This window comes from Vitis riparia, chromosome 13, assembly GCF_004353265.1.
Source record: "Vitis riparia cultivar Riparia Gloire de Montpellier isolate 1030 chromosome 13, EGFV_Vit.rip_1.0, whole genome shotgun sequence".
Classification (NCBI taxonomy): Eukaryota; Viridiplantae; Streptophyta; class Magnoliopsida; order Vitales; family Vitaceae; genus Vitis; species Vitis riparia.
In genome coordinates, this window is record NC_048443.1 from 14025493 (window position 1) to 14041552 (window position 16060).

Here is a 16060-nt window from a genome sequence, read left to right on the forward strand (position 1 = left end):
AAATACCCCTTTATGGGGTTAAGGTTTCCTAATGGCCTCTTGACTGTTGTTTTCCAAATCCAAAGATAGAGTGAGAGTCTAAGCATCCACCCTTCCAAAGTCCACTCTTTGGAGTGCCATGGACATAGTTCAAGTCATTGAGCGGAAATTTCTGGTGACCTCTAAAGCATTTAGGCACATTATTCATCGTAAGGAAATTAATCTAGGAACATCTAGATCCAAGCATGAGTTTCAAATCTCTAGATCTTTATTCTAAAATGGTTTTAAATCCATTATTTTTCGTTGTATTAGATCTATGCTAGATATATATATATATATATATATATATATATATATATATATATATATATATATATTATCCCATGGCCTCTGGGAATAAAATTAAATTTGTGTGTGTATCTATTGTGATTGATAGTTATTTGATTATTGTTCTCTAAATTAGGTTGTACACCCCATAAGGGGTATAAGATTTTTATTTCATAGTAAAAAACTTTTCTTTTCAATTGATAGGTTGTAAGCTCCATTATAGGAGTATATGAATTTTTTTATTGTAAAAATTTCAGTTTTTTAGTACATCCATGGTGACCCAAGAGAAAAGAAAAAATTCTTGAAGTTTCTTTTTGAGATTCTATGGTGACCCAAGAGATAAAAAATAATTCTTGAAGTTTCATTTTTGAGATCCTATGGTGATCTAAAAGAAAAAAAAAAGAAGAAAAAAAGGAAGGGTTCTTAAAGACCTAAGAAAAAGGAAAGATTCTTGGAAGTTTTTGTTTTGAAATCCATGGAAACATAGTGACATTAATTTTGACTCAATTTAGGACTACCTCCCATGAGTTTCTTAGGGTAAAACACATATAAGTTTAAATCTTAAGAAGTCAGGAATCTAGCAATTCAAACGGTTCATAAATCGAAGTTGAAATGAGGAAGATATGGTCAATTGAAGCAAAGTTGTGCATAGAGAATGTTATTTTGGGATCAACTTTGAGACAAAATTGTTTTTGTTGTTTAGGCTCAATTTTGGGCCTCTTTTTAGGGTTTTTTTTTTTTTTTTTTTTTGTGGTAATCAGACCTTTTAGTGTTTTTCAAATTTTACTAATCCTAAAATTTGGTTGTAGGGCTATTTTGGTAACTTGGATTTTATCCAATTTTTAAATACCAAAATATGCAGCAGGATTCCCAAAGATATTGGGAAATATTTATTTAATTATTTTCTTATTTATTCTTTATGCTTTTTATTAATTGCATATGGGGCTTAAAATAGGATATTTTGGTATTCTTAAATTTTCATAGATTTTTCAAAATTGGAAAACTTATTTCAATTGGAATGTGCATGGTTAGGAAATTTTATTTTAAGAAAAGATAAGTTGGAAAATGATTATGAGTTTTCTTTCTGTTTTCAAATTAATTCTTAAAAATTTTAATTTTATTTATAATATTCTCAAATCTTTAAGATCTCTAAAATTAAAATCATTATTTCAAGGAAAAGCTCATATTAATTTTTCCAAATCTTTATAAAATTCCATTTTCATATTTTGCATAAGATTCAAATTTAGAGAAAATAAGTTAATTTTGGAAATTCATGATAGATAATTTATAACTAAGAAGATTACCAAAATAAGTATTCAAATCTAAAGAAAAGTATTTTGGTGTTCTTAATAAATTTTTATGAGAACTTTTTCTAAAATTATTTATTTAAACTTGTTGTTGCTAATGAGAATGCTATTTTTTTTTTTTAACTATCATTTTGATTTTGGTATAGGGGGTCTCTAAGCTTTCCCCCTAAGAGAAGGAAAACTACATGTATGATCTAGGCTCTCACCCTCTTGAGAAAATGAAGAAATCGCTTTATTTGGATATGAATAGTTCAAAGATAAGAAATAGAAGAGCAAATTTTTTTTTTCTTTTTTTTAGCACAGAAGTCTCAATTTAAAAGATAAATTTTTTAGATGGTTTTATTATGTCAATATATATATATATATATATATATATATATATATATATATATATATTCATTCATTACTATACTGAAGGTTTGAATACGAGAGCTTGTTATATATGATTAAATCTAGAGTTAAATGTACAAATAAATGCCGACTCAATTATTTACAAATAAATGAAATTAAAGTTTAAAAACGTGAGATGTAGTAGCTGCTAACATACAAACGAGATTATTTCTAGTCTTTTTAATCATGTAATACTTTTAATTGGGTGGTAGTGCTTAGTATATTACTATAAGCTATAGGCAAATTAATCATTAAAATGAAAAAAAAAAACTGCTTAAAATTTGTAAGTAGATAGCTGCATGTTGAACCATTATCCCTTGCTTGTAGCTAAGTTTTTGAGAGGTGGCATATGGAGGAAACCATGAAAATGTTGAATTTTATGGATATATTGGTCAACAGAAATTGGATTTTAAGGATATATGGGAAAATAACAAAAATTGAACAAAATTTTATATCTATATATATAGTGGCGGAACTAGCGATTTCATTCACGGGGACAACTTTTAATGCATGTACGGGCCTCGGCCCAAGGGTCTAAACCTGTCATTGTTAGGGGGACAATATGAGTCTTGGGTTCGAATCTTCCTGTTGCAAGAAGTAGAGTTTCTAGGTTCTAGCCAGATACATTGAAGTTGTTTTAAGTATGAAATTGAAAGATATTTTAAGAAATAATTTAATATATATGATAAATTTTTAATTAAAAATATCAAAATTTTTATTAATTATTTGAAATACATAATAATATAATTAATATTAATAGCCCATTTGGTAGTACATTTTAGAAGTTTTTTCTAGGCCTGAAAACACTTAAAATCGTTTTTAAGGTAAAAAAAATAGGTATTTGATAATATTTTGAAAAACACTTTTGAAAATAAAAAAAAAACAAAAAAAAAAACACTTGGAAGTCTTTTTTAGAGAAGCACTTGGGAGGTGTTTCTTTAAAAAAAAAATTTCAAAATTTTTCATATATTTCTAAAATACCCTTTCCCGCTATCCTTCATCTTCCTTTGACTCTCCACTTCCTTGTCACTATCCCCTTCCTCTACTTCCCTTTCATAAAAATAATTTTTTGAGTTTTTTTTAATAATATAAATGTTTATATATTTTTTTGTAATAAAAGTTTTATGTTTATTATAATATATATATTTTTTGTAATAAATATCCTTTTTAGTAATTTATTATTATTAAAAGTGTTTTTGTGCTTATGCAATATATTATAAAAAACAATATTAGAATCACTTTTCCATATTATCGTAAAAGTGTTTTTCATAGAAGTGTCACAGAAGAAAACGCTTCCGGTAAAAACACTTCCACTAGAAGTAATGCTAAATAGGCTCTAACTTATTTATATATAAAATTTTGTTTTAATTAATTTTCAATTTATAATATATGAAGGAGTTGTCGGGGTAAGGCTCTACCATGTGTTATTCATGGTGCTAGCATAGAAAATATTTTATTTGAAGATGGTCATGGTGAAAATACATTTTTTGCTTTTAATCCAAGTCAAGTTGAAGAAACTTATTTGATGATCACCGTGAATTATTTTTTGTCTTAAATATTTGGGGTTTCTTTTTCAATAGACTTTCGTCACATTTCTTTTAGGGAAAAATGAGTTTTGACTCACTAATTTGAAAAATATAAAGAAAGGAACCCCAACTTTTTAAAAATCACTTTTATCTTTATCCATTTAAAAATATTTTAAAAACATGTACTTTTCATAAATCAAATAATTATTTTCCGAAATACCTTTTTCCTTGGTAATATTAAATAGAATTATTAATTTATCATTTGTGGACCCCGCATTTCGGCTCATGCGTTTCCTACTCGACGGTGAGCTCGATTTTAATTTGAAAATGATTTTATTGATTAAAATAATGACTTGGAGTCGCTACTTATTTTTTGTATTATTTTTAAAAGGGTAAACAAAATAAGAAAGAAAAACCCTAAATGTGACTCCTTATTTTGGAAAAGGCGGTCTGTGAAAAATCGGATCGGGTGCGGGGGTCAGGTTACTTATCGGGAAGGTACGGTACGGACTGTAGCACCCCTTTAAGTCCTTAAAGTCGGGTCTCTACTAATAAAATGAAGCTGACGTGGCAATCAATAGGGAAATCAATGGGTACTCAAATCGATTAAACGCATATGGGAATCAAAGCGTGCAATAGAGAATGACCAGAATGAGAGTAGATGCGTACCTGGGTCACGAACGAGCAATGCGCTATCATAAAAATGGGGTTAGTGCACAATATATAGCACGAAACATATCACATGCATCACCAAATGGAAATTAAAATTGTTCGAAGGAAAACGGGATTTTTGAAATTCATTTGAGAATTGAAGTCTTAGAGGTTATTTTGAAAATTGGAGTTTTAGAGATTATTTGAAAATTGGGTTCTTAGGGATTGAATGTAAGGATGGGAATTTTAGAAATTAAATTTGAAAGAAATTGGGATTTTGAAGAATTATTTGAAAGTTCTAGATTTTTAAGAAAAATTAAGTTACGAATATAGGGACTTTGGGGGTTAAATTTTGAAAGGGATTAGAGTTGTAAGTTTTTTTTTTGTGAGAAGTAGAAATTATGAAATTTGATTTATAAAAATTGGAAATCTCGGAAATCATTTGGATGCGGACCTTTTAGAAACGAATGAATAAAATGGCAACAATAATAATACTGACAATAAATGAGTAACTGAATAAATACGATCATTAGAACATTGAGAACTGAAAATTAAGTTCGAAGATAAGACACTTGAAATTTTGGATAGCTAAATTTAGAAATCGGAATTTTTGAAGAATTAGACTTTAATGATTGAGATTTTTAAGAGAAATAAATAGGTAAATATGGAATAATGTTATTAATTAATCAAGACGATATTTGGATGGATGAATAGCGAATAGTGGGATTTTTGAGATTAAAAATTAAACTGAAAAATTGGATTTTGACGAAAGTGATATTTGAACGGATGAAAGTGAATAGTGGGATTTTTGAAAATTAAGTTTGAAAGTCGGATCTTTGAATAATTGGACTCTATTTATTGGAATTTTTAGAAGAAAGAAATAAGTAAACGTGGAATTTGTAACAATGATAACAAAGATGATGTTTGAATGAATAAGAGTGAATGGTGGAATTTTTTAGTCTAAAGGTTAAATTTGGAAATCCTGTTTTAAAGAATTGAATTTTAATGATTGAAATAATTGAATAAATAAATATGGAATAATGACACTATTTGACGAAAATAATGTTTGAATGAATAATAAAAGAAAAGATTAGTGGAATTCTTCTAATTGAGAATTTGAATGAGGGCGTAGGGTTTTTAAAGGATATGACTTTGAATAAATAGGTAGGTATGGGATTATAATACTAATTGACGAGAATGAATATTTAGGCGAATAATGGAATTTCTGGGATCGAAAGTTGAATTAAGACAGGGGGTTTTCAAAAGATTGGACTTGGAATAGATAGGGAATAATGATTCTAATGGGTGAGGATAAAGTTTAGACGAATTGCAGAATTTTTAGGATTGAAAAATTAAATTAAGACATGAGATTTTTGAAGAACTAGGTTTTAAATAAATAGATGAGTATGTGATAATAATCCTGATCGACGAAAATAAGATTTAAACGAATTACTGAGAAACTAAATTAAGACGGGATTTTTGAGGGATTAGATTTTGAATAACTAAATAAACATAGGATAATAATTCGATTTATGAAAATATGATTTAAACAAGTATTTGAAGAATTAAATTAAAAACGTGGGATTTTTGAAGGGTTAGGCTAGATAATAAAGGAATGTATAAGATAATAATTCCCATTGATGGACATAAGATTTAAACGAGTATTGGAAGAATTAAATTACGGCATGGGATTTTCTTAATGGATTAGACTTCGAACAACTAATAATACGGGATGATGATTTGATTTATGAGATTAAGATTTAAACAAGTACTTGAAGAATTAAATTAAAGTGTGAGATTTTTGAAGGGTTGGCATAGATAGATAGGAGAATATAGGATAGTAGATCTAGTTGATAAATATGAGATTTAAAAGAGTACTTGAAGAATTAAATTAAAACATGTGACCTTTTTTATAGATTGGACTTTGAATAAATAATAAATAAGGGATAATGATTTGATTTATAAAAAATATGATTTGAACAAATATTTTGACGTATTAAATTAAACTTAGGATTTTTGAAGGATTGACATAGATAGATAGGAGAATATAGGATAGTAATTCTAATTAAAGAAAATAACATTTAGACAAAGTGGGATTTTAGGATTGAGAATTAACTTATGACATTGGATCTTTTTAAAGGGCCGGATTTTGGATAAATAAACTAATATAGGACGATAATACTAATTAACGAAAATAATCATTTAAACTGAATAAAAGGAATAGTGGAATTTTTAGGAGTTTGAAAATGAAGCTAGGACATTGCATTTCGGAAGGGTTGAATTTTAAATTAGTATATAAATATGGGATACTAACTCTAACGGGTGATGATGAGATTTGAACTAATTATTGAAGAATTAAATTAAGACACATGATTTCTTTGAAAGCTTTAGGCTTTAAATAGCTAGACATATATGGTGATAATTTTTAATTGATGAAGATGGGATTTAAATAGATTATTGAAAGATTAGATTAGGATGTGGGATTCTTCAAGGATTAGAATTTAACTTTGATGACTGAGATTTTAAAAGATGATAAATAGATGCGTACGAAGTAATAGCAATAATTAACGATCATGATGTTTAAACTAGTGAAATTGAATAATATAAGCTTCAAGATAAAAATATAATTAACAATAATAATTTGTCTTTTAATTGCCTCGAAGATGAGTTAACTAAATGGGTAAAAATAAGATAACAAATAAAAGGAAATGATTTGATTAATTAATTATGGATATTAGAGGTTTTGTTTTCTTTTAAAAAGGATTATTTGGGATTTGGGTAGCCTGATGGGCTAACTTGAAGTTGACATGGGCCATTTTAATAAAGGGAATTGGCATGAGGCCTTCATCAATGTAAATGGGCCTGGGCTCCAACTTAAGCCCAGGTCCAATGACATCAATGGGCAAAACTCAATGGGCAAGACTCAAGGCATAGGCTTGGGGCATAGGCTTGGGTCTGGGCTCCAAATTCAAACCCAAGCCCAAAGCCATCATGGGCAAAACCAAGCCCGTCATCAACACAAGCCCCTTCACAACCCAAAGCAACCCCATCCATCTGGGCAACTCCCTCAGGCAAAGTCTCCACCTGCAGCGTCAACACCAAAGGGAGCCTTCCACCACCGGCGGCACGATGAAGAGGGGAGCCATGGCAGCGCAGAGAAGAGAAAAGCAGCGGCGGCGCGGGGAAGAGAGGAGCCGCGGCGGCGCAGGGGAGAGAGGAGCCGCAGCAGCCTGACGAAGAGGGGAGTCGCGACGGCGCGACAAAGAGGAGAGCAGCGGCGGCGCGACGAAGAGGAGAGCAGCGGCGGCGTGACGAAGAGGAGAGCCGTGGCGGCGCGACGAAGAGGAGAGCCGCGGCGGCGGTCTGGCAACGTCCAGAAGGTGCTGCCGCCATTGGTTGCTGGTGCAGATGCGCGCATAACCGGAGCGGGTGATGGCGGCTAGTGGCGAGCAAGTGCCTCGCTGACGTGGTGCGCACAGCAAGGAGATGCAGGGAGGGGCAGCAGGCGTGCTTGGACTCCATGCGCATGAATGGGAGGTGGATGACGAGCATTAGCATGAGAGACTCAAGAAACTATCAGGCACTATTTTGTTTTATGAGTGATGAACGAGATGTCAATTGGTGGAACGAGCAGCAAGCATTTAGATATTTGATCAAACATCAGACTCAAAGGAAGCAAACCATATCTCAGTCATTTGAGAGAGAATACAGAGAAAACAGAGAAAATACAAAGCAAAGCAAATATATTAACAATACCCATCAAACCATGCCTAAGGTCGACAATGCCAAGCGAGGAAAAAGTCGAAAAAATACAGAGTGAAGAGTACTCATAATGGCCATACCTGAGTCTCCAAGCGAAGATCCTTCAACTTGCTTTTTGCTCCTTCCCCCGACACCTCCCCTACCTTTTTCTTATTCCTCTGTTTTCTCTTCTTCAACAAGCCGCTACTTGTTTTTTTCCTGTTCACCCGTCAGCAGCATGGCATCTCTGACCACCAGCTGCATTCCGTCTAATCTGGCCACCCCGCCCCCATTCCCCTAATTCCCGGGGGTGGTCAGAAGATTATATACAAAAAGAAAAAAAAAACAATCTCAGCTCCCTTCAGCTCCCTTCTCTCTCCGGTGGGGGGGGGGGGGGGGGGGGGGGGGGGGGGTGGTTCTACACATTCTAATTTAATAAAAATATATTATAATTTTTTTATTATATAATATGATATACAAATCATTTTAATTTTTTTTTCAAGATTCTCAAGTGATAAATAAAATCTTTCTTAATTCCTTAATTAATAATGATTTCATATTTTGTATTATATAAACCCACTCATTTTTTAAATAAAATTGAATAAAATTTTATTAGTTGATATTACCAATAAAATAATAAATTTTAAATACAATTGAAACTAAAATACTTAAAAATTAAATACAATTAAAAACAAAAAAATTTAACATTTAAAAATATAAAATATTGATTCTCATTATATTTACACCTCTTTCTCGATATTTATATTTTCTACCAATGTGTTTTAGTGGAGTGAAAGTAAAATTTAATATTTTATTTTTATATTTTTACCTTTAAAGTTTTTTTAGTTTTAATTGTATTTTTAGTTTTTAAAATTTCTTATTTTATTAATTTCAAATTAATTCTCATGCTAAAAAGAATGTTTCAATTGGTGTTATTAATCCGACAAATAAAAAGGTCATTCCAAAAATATATATATATTTATAAAAATATGCATGTACTTTAAAATATTTTTAGATAGACGTGGATAAAATTGGTTTATAAAATTTGAGGTTCTTTTCTTTGTATTTTTTAAAATTGGTGATCCCATTCTTTCACGTATTTGAGTTATTTGTGTTTGTGTCTTTCTTTCAAGAAGCAATCACACGGTGGATTCTCAAAGGAAACAAAGGCTTTATTTAATAAGGCAAGCATCAGCTGATGTCACAAGCAACAATTGGGGCTGATGTCACAAGCAGCAATTGGAGCCGCTTTGGCATGGGGCATGCCGTGATCCGCCTGCTGCGGCCAAAATAATATTGCTGTGATCCACGTTCTGCGGCCAAAATAATATTGCTGTGATCCGCTTGCTCCGGCCAAAATAATATTGCCAAAATAATCAGCTGATGTCTCGCAGGTTTATATGTTTATATATATATATAAAGGGGTCGCTAGAGAGTTTATTGTTGTAAGAGGAGGAACAATGGCTTCTACAAGTGATGCAAAAGATGTGGAGAGGATGACCAGAGAGTTGATCAAAGGCATCACCAACAATTGGGAAGATGTGGTAAAGATATACGAGCAGGATCCAAGAGCTCACAAGATCAAGCTTGGTAAATCAGGGAACACAGCATTGCATATGGCAATTGCAAGTAAAAAAGAAGATATAGTTGAACAACTGGTTAAACTGATTAATGAGAGGAGTGAAAACGCGTTGGAGGTCCTCTCCATAAAAGGTGGAGGTTGGGAGAATAATCCTCTGCATTTGGCAGCTTCTTTGGGAAGCATTCCCATGTGTGAATGTATCATTGGTGATAAGCATAAACAACTATTGGGTACTCGGAACTGTATTTCTGCAACGCCTATGTACATGGCGGTTTACCATGGTAAGAAAGACGCTTTCCTTTGGCTCTATAAAATGTGTGCTGAGAACCCCGCCCAAGCCCTTGTCTACTGCCATGCCAGTCATGGTATAACTGCTCTTCACATTGCCATTGCAAATGGATACTCGGGTAAGAGATGAACTTCACTAATTTGATGTCTTACTACTTTTCTTATATATGATATATAAATAATATCAGTACATCTACATCAGTTTATTTATTCTTGTGCTCCGTAGATCTGGCATTTCAAATCATCCATACCCTGGAAGGTCTCATGGATTCTGTTAACGAGAGTGGACAGTCCCCTCTTCATATACTGGCTCAGACTCCTACTGCATTTAGAAGTGGCATTAATCTCAGCTTCTTCCACAAAATCATTTATAGTTGTAAGACTCTCTCCCAATCATAACCTAGATGACGGAACTTATTGTTGTGATTAAATGTCATGCGCTAGAGCAATAATACCATGCATCGGTCCACATTTCTGTCAATCCAGATTTCATATGTTCATTTTAGTCTCATGACTTCTTTTTTTCCCCTTCATAACTTATTATATTTTTAACATAATGTATATTTTTATTATACAAAAGAATGAATTAGTTTGCATCTTATGTCCAACGAAGGCCACAAACTTCTAAAAATTCCCAATGTTGACTTGCAAGGCATATACGTTGAAGAGCTCATCCCGGAGACTTTCAAAGAGAAAAAGAAGGTGGAGAGTCTTTGCTATCCATACAACTATGAAACATGTATCAACTTCTTTCAAGTGCTATGGAAGATGATTAAATTACTAGGTGGGTGTTGAGACTGTTCATTTAGAAGAAAACTCTTGTTAGCTGCAATTGCATAAACATGAATGCCATCATTCACTCATTGATTTCTTATAATACATAACCATTGCTATACATTTATATTATTTCAGTGACTGGCGGAAAAATTGTAGGAAAATCAAACAAGCAGTTGGATGCAGAAAAAATTGAAGAAGGGCAAGGTATTAATGAACATCATGACCAGTGTAGAATCTACTTGATCTAAGCTGATGAAGTCTAAAAGGAAGTAGTTCAAGGAATTAAACATTGATTTATACCTTTGTTAGGCCACCATTCAAGCACTGGAGCTCAAGGCCGTCAAGTTTTCCCCTCAACTACATATGACAGATGCATGAACTTCTTCGGGCTTATTCTATCTAAACTGGTTAACCGCTCAATAATGCTGGGTATAGATCAATTTCCTCGTGTTAATTAATTCCCAAATTAAACAATATGGATTGTAATTAAATATATTCTCAATTGTTTGTGGTATACGTAAGGATCAAGGGAGATAAGGACGCTAAAAGAGATTAAAGAGACACACATATGGTCTGTTCAAATCATGAACAAACTACTTGAACATGCTGTGAAGTCTGAACCTGAAAACGATGAGACAAGTGAGGTACATTATTGTTGTTATTCAGAGTATTAAGTCTTGAGAAGAGGCAAATGTAATTACTTTATCAACTCTCTTTCTTGCAGATAAACACACAGATGAGGAGAAAAGGTAACTCCATGCTCTTTCTGTAACTAATATGAGAGGCAGATATGGAGCAAAGTAATTCAGCTTAGTATGGATTAATCACAACTCAAATTCTCCAATTTTCAACATTGCCGTTAGATTATTAGCTAATCCATTGGGAAATTTGCTTGTAGTTGAAGAATGAATTTTGTTCTCTTTGCAGCTTTTTACACACCAATACTAGCAGCAACAGTGAACGGTGTCGTTGAAATGGTAGAGAAAATCCTGCAAGAATTTCCTATGACCATTCATGACTGGGACAGCACACGGAAGAACATAGTGCTGGTAGCAGTTGAGTCTAGACAATCCCATATATATGACTTCTTACTTAGAAGGAGGAGTGATGTTGTTGATAAAGACCTTGCATTTCATGAGAGGGATGAGAAAGGAAATTCCGCATTGCATATAGCCGCAGGGCTACAAAATTCTCGAGGCTGGTTTATCCCCACCAGCATGTTGCAACTGCAGTGGGAAGTCAAATGGTTTGAGGTATGTGCCATTAATTCTCAATCCTAGGTCTTGCTTTCAAAAAAATTTTGTTTTCAGTTCTATCCAATATAGTGACTTAATACTGCAGTATGTGAAGAACACCTTGCCACCAGATTTCTGTATCGGTACAAATATCTATCGAAAGACCGCACTGCAGATCTTTACAGAAACACATGGACAACTCCTTGACAAAAGCAAAGAATGGCTCAACAACACATGCAATTCTTGCTCTTTCATCGCAGCTCTTATATCAACCGTCGCCTTTGCCTCATCAGCCACTGTACCAGGCGGGGTCGACCAAGACACTGGCGAGCCAATTTTCCAACACCATTTGGCTTTTAGATTTTTTGCAATTTCATCACTGGTTGCACTTTGCTCTTCTTTCATCTCTTTGCTCTTTTTTTTTGCCATTCTTACTTCCAAGTACGACTATAAAGACTTTAGTTACAACTTGCCTTGGAATATTATACTAGGTTTAACCTCTCTCTTTGTATCCATGGCGGCCATGTTATTATGTTTCTGCTCTGGGCACTTCTTAATGCTTGATGATCATTTGAAATATCCTGCTATCCCGGTATATGCACTCACCCTCTGGGCAGTCACATACTTTGCTCTCCAACAGTCCTCATCATATTTTATTCTTCTGAGGGCCACGTTTAAGAAGGTGCCTCAGCGTATGTACCCGCAGGATCCATTGTAGCATTTTCTATTTGAGTTTCCAAGAGGCAATTATGCCAAATTTGTGATGGCCAGATCAAATATTAGTTGATGTAATCTTTCAGCCACTTTGGGTCCTGGAAATATATGATGTTTGTTTGTTTATTTGGTTTTTTTTTTTTTTTTTTTTTTTGTATTATTATCAAATTTAATAATCTAATTTAAGGAAATGAACAATTGGGTTATCTAATATAGAAAGGTTTTAATTTTTGGTTTGGGCTTAAGTTATCCAAATTGTTTATGGGCCAACATAAGGTTTTGGAGATCATTTTGTTGATCAACTTATATTGCTCAAAGCAAGTATTTAGTATTTTAGATATATCTTTTAGAGTTAAGCGAAATAAATTATTTTAAGTAGTTTAATATTTATTTCAAAATCTGAATATGGTTGGGTTATTTGATTAAAAAGGTTATTGAAAACCTAATTTTGGAAATCTAACCATTTTTCATTTTTTGACCTAATTTTGACAAAAATGTCATTTTTTTATTTGTAAAAATAATCATTTCTTTTAAAAACATATATGTATTTACTTGAAATAGTCAATGATATTTATATTAAAAATAGGTTACTCTTCAAATAAAAACATGGAATGAGTTAAATTTACAAATATGACAATTATTTTATCCCTTTTAACCAATTAATTCAATGTAGTTTAGTGTTAAATGATGGATTTATTTCAAAATATAACTTAGGAATGCATAGGCAGATGCCTAGAAAGTGATATATATTAATTGGAATCCAAAAGAAAACTAGAGGATTCTCATGGGTCAAAGGTTAACACAATTGAATAGTTGAAAAAAAAAGGTTGCGTTTCAAGGTGGGGTGGGGTGGGGTGGGGGAATATTCATGTGTTGGGCTATCAAGTAGTGATAACTACTCAAACTTAGCATTTCAATAGGCTCTAAACCTATTTTAATATGTTTGAGGTGCTCAAAACTCATCTACTAGTAGATAAAATGATTTCCTTTGCTTTTGAAACCCAAACAATTCGATTAGGGGTTAGTACAAAAAGATTTAAGGTCATTTCTTCAATTTGCTCTCCATTTCTAAGTTCATAGTCTTCGAAGTAGCTTCATCAATGTTAACCTACCAAATAAAATGTCTATTCGGGAAAACCATCTAATTCTTAGGAAAAGATCAATTGAAACTCTCTAATTGTTTATGCTAGACCAACATATTTCCTTGGAGAACCGATAAATATTTCTGCTACGGAAAAACTCTTAATGTTTTTCCAACTTATTTTTTCTTAAAATAAAATTTCCTAACCATGTACATTCCAATTTAAATAAGTTTTTTAATTTTGAAAAATGCATGAAAATTTATTTTCAATTAAGAATACCAAAATATCTTAAGACCACATATGCAATTAATCAAAAGCATATAATAAAAACAAGGAAATAATTAAATAGAAAATTTTCTCATGACCTTTAGGGATCCTGTTGCATATTTGACAATTAAAATTTAGATAAAATCCAAATTACAAAAAATAGCTTTACAACTAAAGATAGGGTTAGTGAAAATTGAAAACCCAAAAAGCTCAATTGTAAAATAAATAAATAAATAAATAATAAAAAAATAAAATTGAGCTCAAGACGAGTCCCAAAATTCAGCCCAAACAACCAAAAAGAATTGGACCCATATGCAATCCCGTAACAACATACCTTTTACGCAATCATGCTTCAATTGACCATATCTCCCTTGTTTCAACTCTAAATTGCAATCAGTTTGAAGCATTGGATTCTTGACTTCCTAAGATTCAAAACTATATGTAATTTGCCCCAAGAAACTTACTAGAAATAGCCTTGATTTTGGCTCAAAGTCGGCATCACTATGCTACCATGCACTTTGCATAGCCTTGCTTTAATCGACCATTTCTCCCTTGTTTCAACTCCGAATTGTGATTTGTTTGAAGCGTTGGATTCTTGAATTCCTAATATTCAAAGCTATATGTGGCTTTCTTGAAGAAACCACTGGGAGATATTCCCAATTTTGAGTTCAAGTTAACATCACTATGCTACCATGGATCTCAAAACAAGAACTTCCAAGAATGCTTCTTTCTTCTTTAACCACCATAGAATCTCAAAAAAGCTTCAAGATTCTTTCTTTTCTTTTGGGTCACCATAAATGGATAAAAAAATTGAAATTTTTACAATAATACAAATTCATATGCTCCTATAATGGAGCTTACAACCCACTATTAAAAGGAAAATATTTTACAACCAAATAAAAATCCTATATCTTTTATAGGGTGTGCAATCCAATCTAGAGAACAATAATCTATAATCATCAACCAATCCAAATATATTGATTCATTTAATTGAATGAGTAAAAGCATTTCATAATTCATTCATCCATTTGGGCCATGGGATGAATAAAAATACCCTGCAAAATAGAGTTAGCACACCCTATAAAGGATATAACATGCTAGAACCTACCCCAGGGCTATGATACCAATTGTTAGAAACCTTAAATTACTCGGTTTCCATGCCCAAGATCTCGTAGGGTGCATGCATTTATCCTTAAGTATCTCTAAATCTATTGCAAAGGAATTAAATGACAATAAAAACCACTAATAGCTATAAATCTAGACATTTAAAACTCATATATGTGATCTAGATGTCCCCAGATCAAAATCAATATGATGAAAAACATGCTTGGAAAAACTGAAGAGTCTCTTTCCTCATGTTGTTGCCTATGTGCACGTCCCGTGCACACAACCTGTGTGCATTCTATGCGCTTCTTATGCACTCGGTCTATGCACATCCAAGTGTTGTAGTCCTTCATTCAAGGAGGTCTCATACACCAAATATCTTTTACCCAATAACTCGAACCACGATCTTAACACTCCAAAATGTGGGCTTTGGAAGAGATGAGGTTATGGCTCTCTCTCTTTAGAGGTGGAAAATGACTAACTAAAAGTCATTATGAAACCCTAACCCATAACGAGGTATATATAGGGTTGCCCACTGGACTTAAGTGACTTGAGCCTATTGAGGCTTAGGTCACTTAATCTAGCCCAAAACGGGTCTTAATTGATTAATTAACTACATAAGGTCATCTAATTAATCAATTAGCCCAATCTAGAGACTATGTTCATTATCCCCTATGCAACCTTGAATAATTATCAAAACACCCCTATGCACAAGAATGAACCTAGAGTCATCCAACCCTCATAAAATGTGTCATCATGGTACATGAGCTAAAAGCAAAGACCATTGGGACCCATAAGAGTATTGGATCCCTCATAATCCAATTATAAAGTTGATTTAGTATTCCACTAAAGAGAATCAACTACACTCCAATACTCTATGTAAATAACAACGAGATAAAGTTTGGTTCTGTGACCTACTATCCACAACATGTAGACTCCTTATGAATTGGTGTCCATAATCTAATAAGGTACCGTTATCACCTACCAAGATTACTACCCAAATCTTTAAGTTATAGACTCACTTATTATGTGATCAATTGACATACTCTAGCTCCAAGAAGTATATGTCAAATTCCACTAAAAGAATTAT

General features: G+C 32.6%; 1 protein-coding gene across 1 annotated transcript; it reads left to right on the top strand.

Moving 5' to 3' along the window:
- Window positions 1–9381: 9381 nt before the first annotated feature.
- Window positions 9382–12620, top strand: LOC117928341. The gene is made up of 9 exons (XM_034848237.1): window positions 9382–9910; window positions 10018–10167; window positions 10444–10575; window positions 10704–10772; window positions 10878–10997; window positions 11091–11212; window positions 11293–11317; window positions 11496–11821; window positions 11910–12620. The coding sequence occupies exons 1-9, from the start codon at window positions 9382–9384 to the stop codon at window positions 12519–12521; spliced, it is 2085 nt and encodes a 694-aa protein (XP_034704128.1). The 3' UTR covers window positions 12522–12620.
- Window positions 12621–16060: the final 3440 nt, after the last annotated feature.

Coding starts and splice junctions, on each gene's coding strand:
- LOC117928341 (XM_034848237.1), top strand. CDS start 9,382: ATGGCTTCTACAAGTGATGCAAAAGATGTGGAGAGGATGACCAGAGAG. Junction 9,911..10,017: donor CATTGCAAATGGATACTCGG/GTAAGAGATGAA, acceptor TGTGCTCCGTAG/ATCTGGCATTTCAAATCATC. Junction 11,318..11,495: donor CACACAGATGAGGAGAAAAG/GTAACTCCATGC, acceptor TTCTCTTTGCAG/CTTTTTACACACCAATACTA.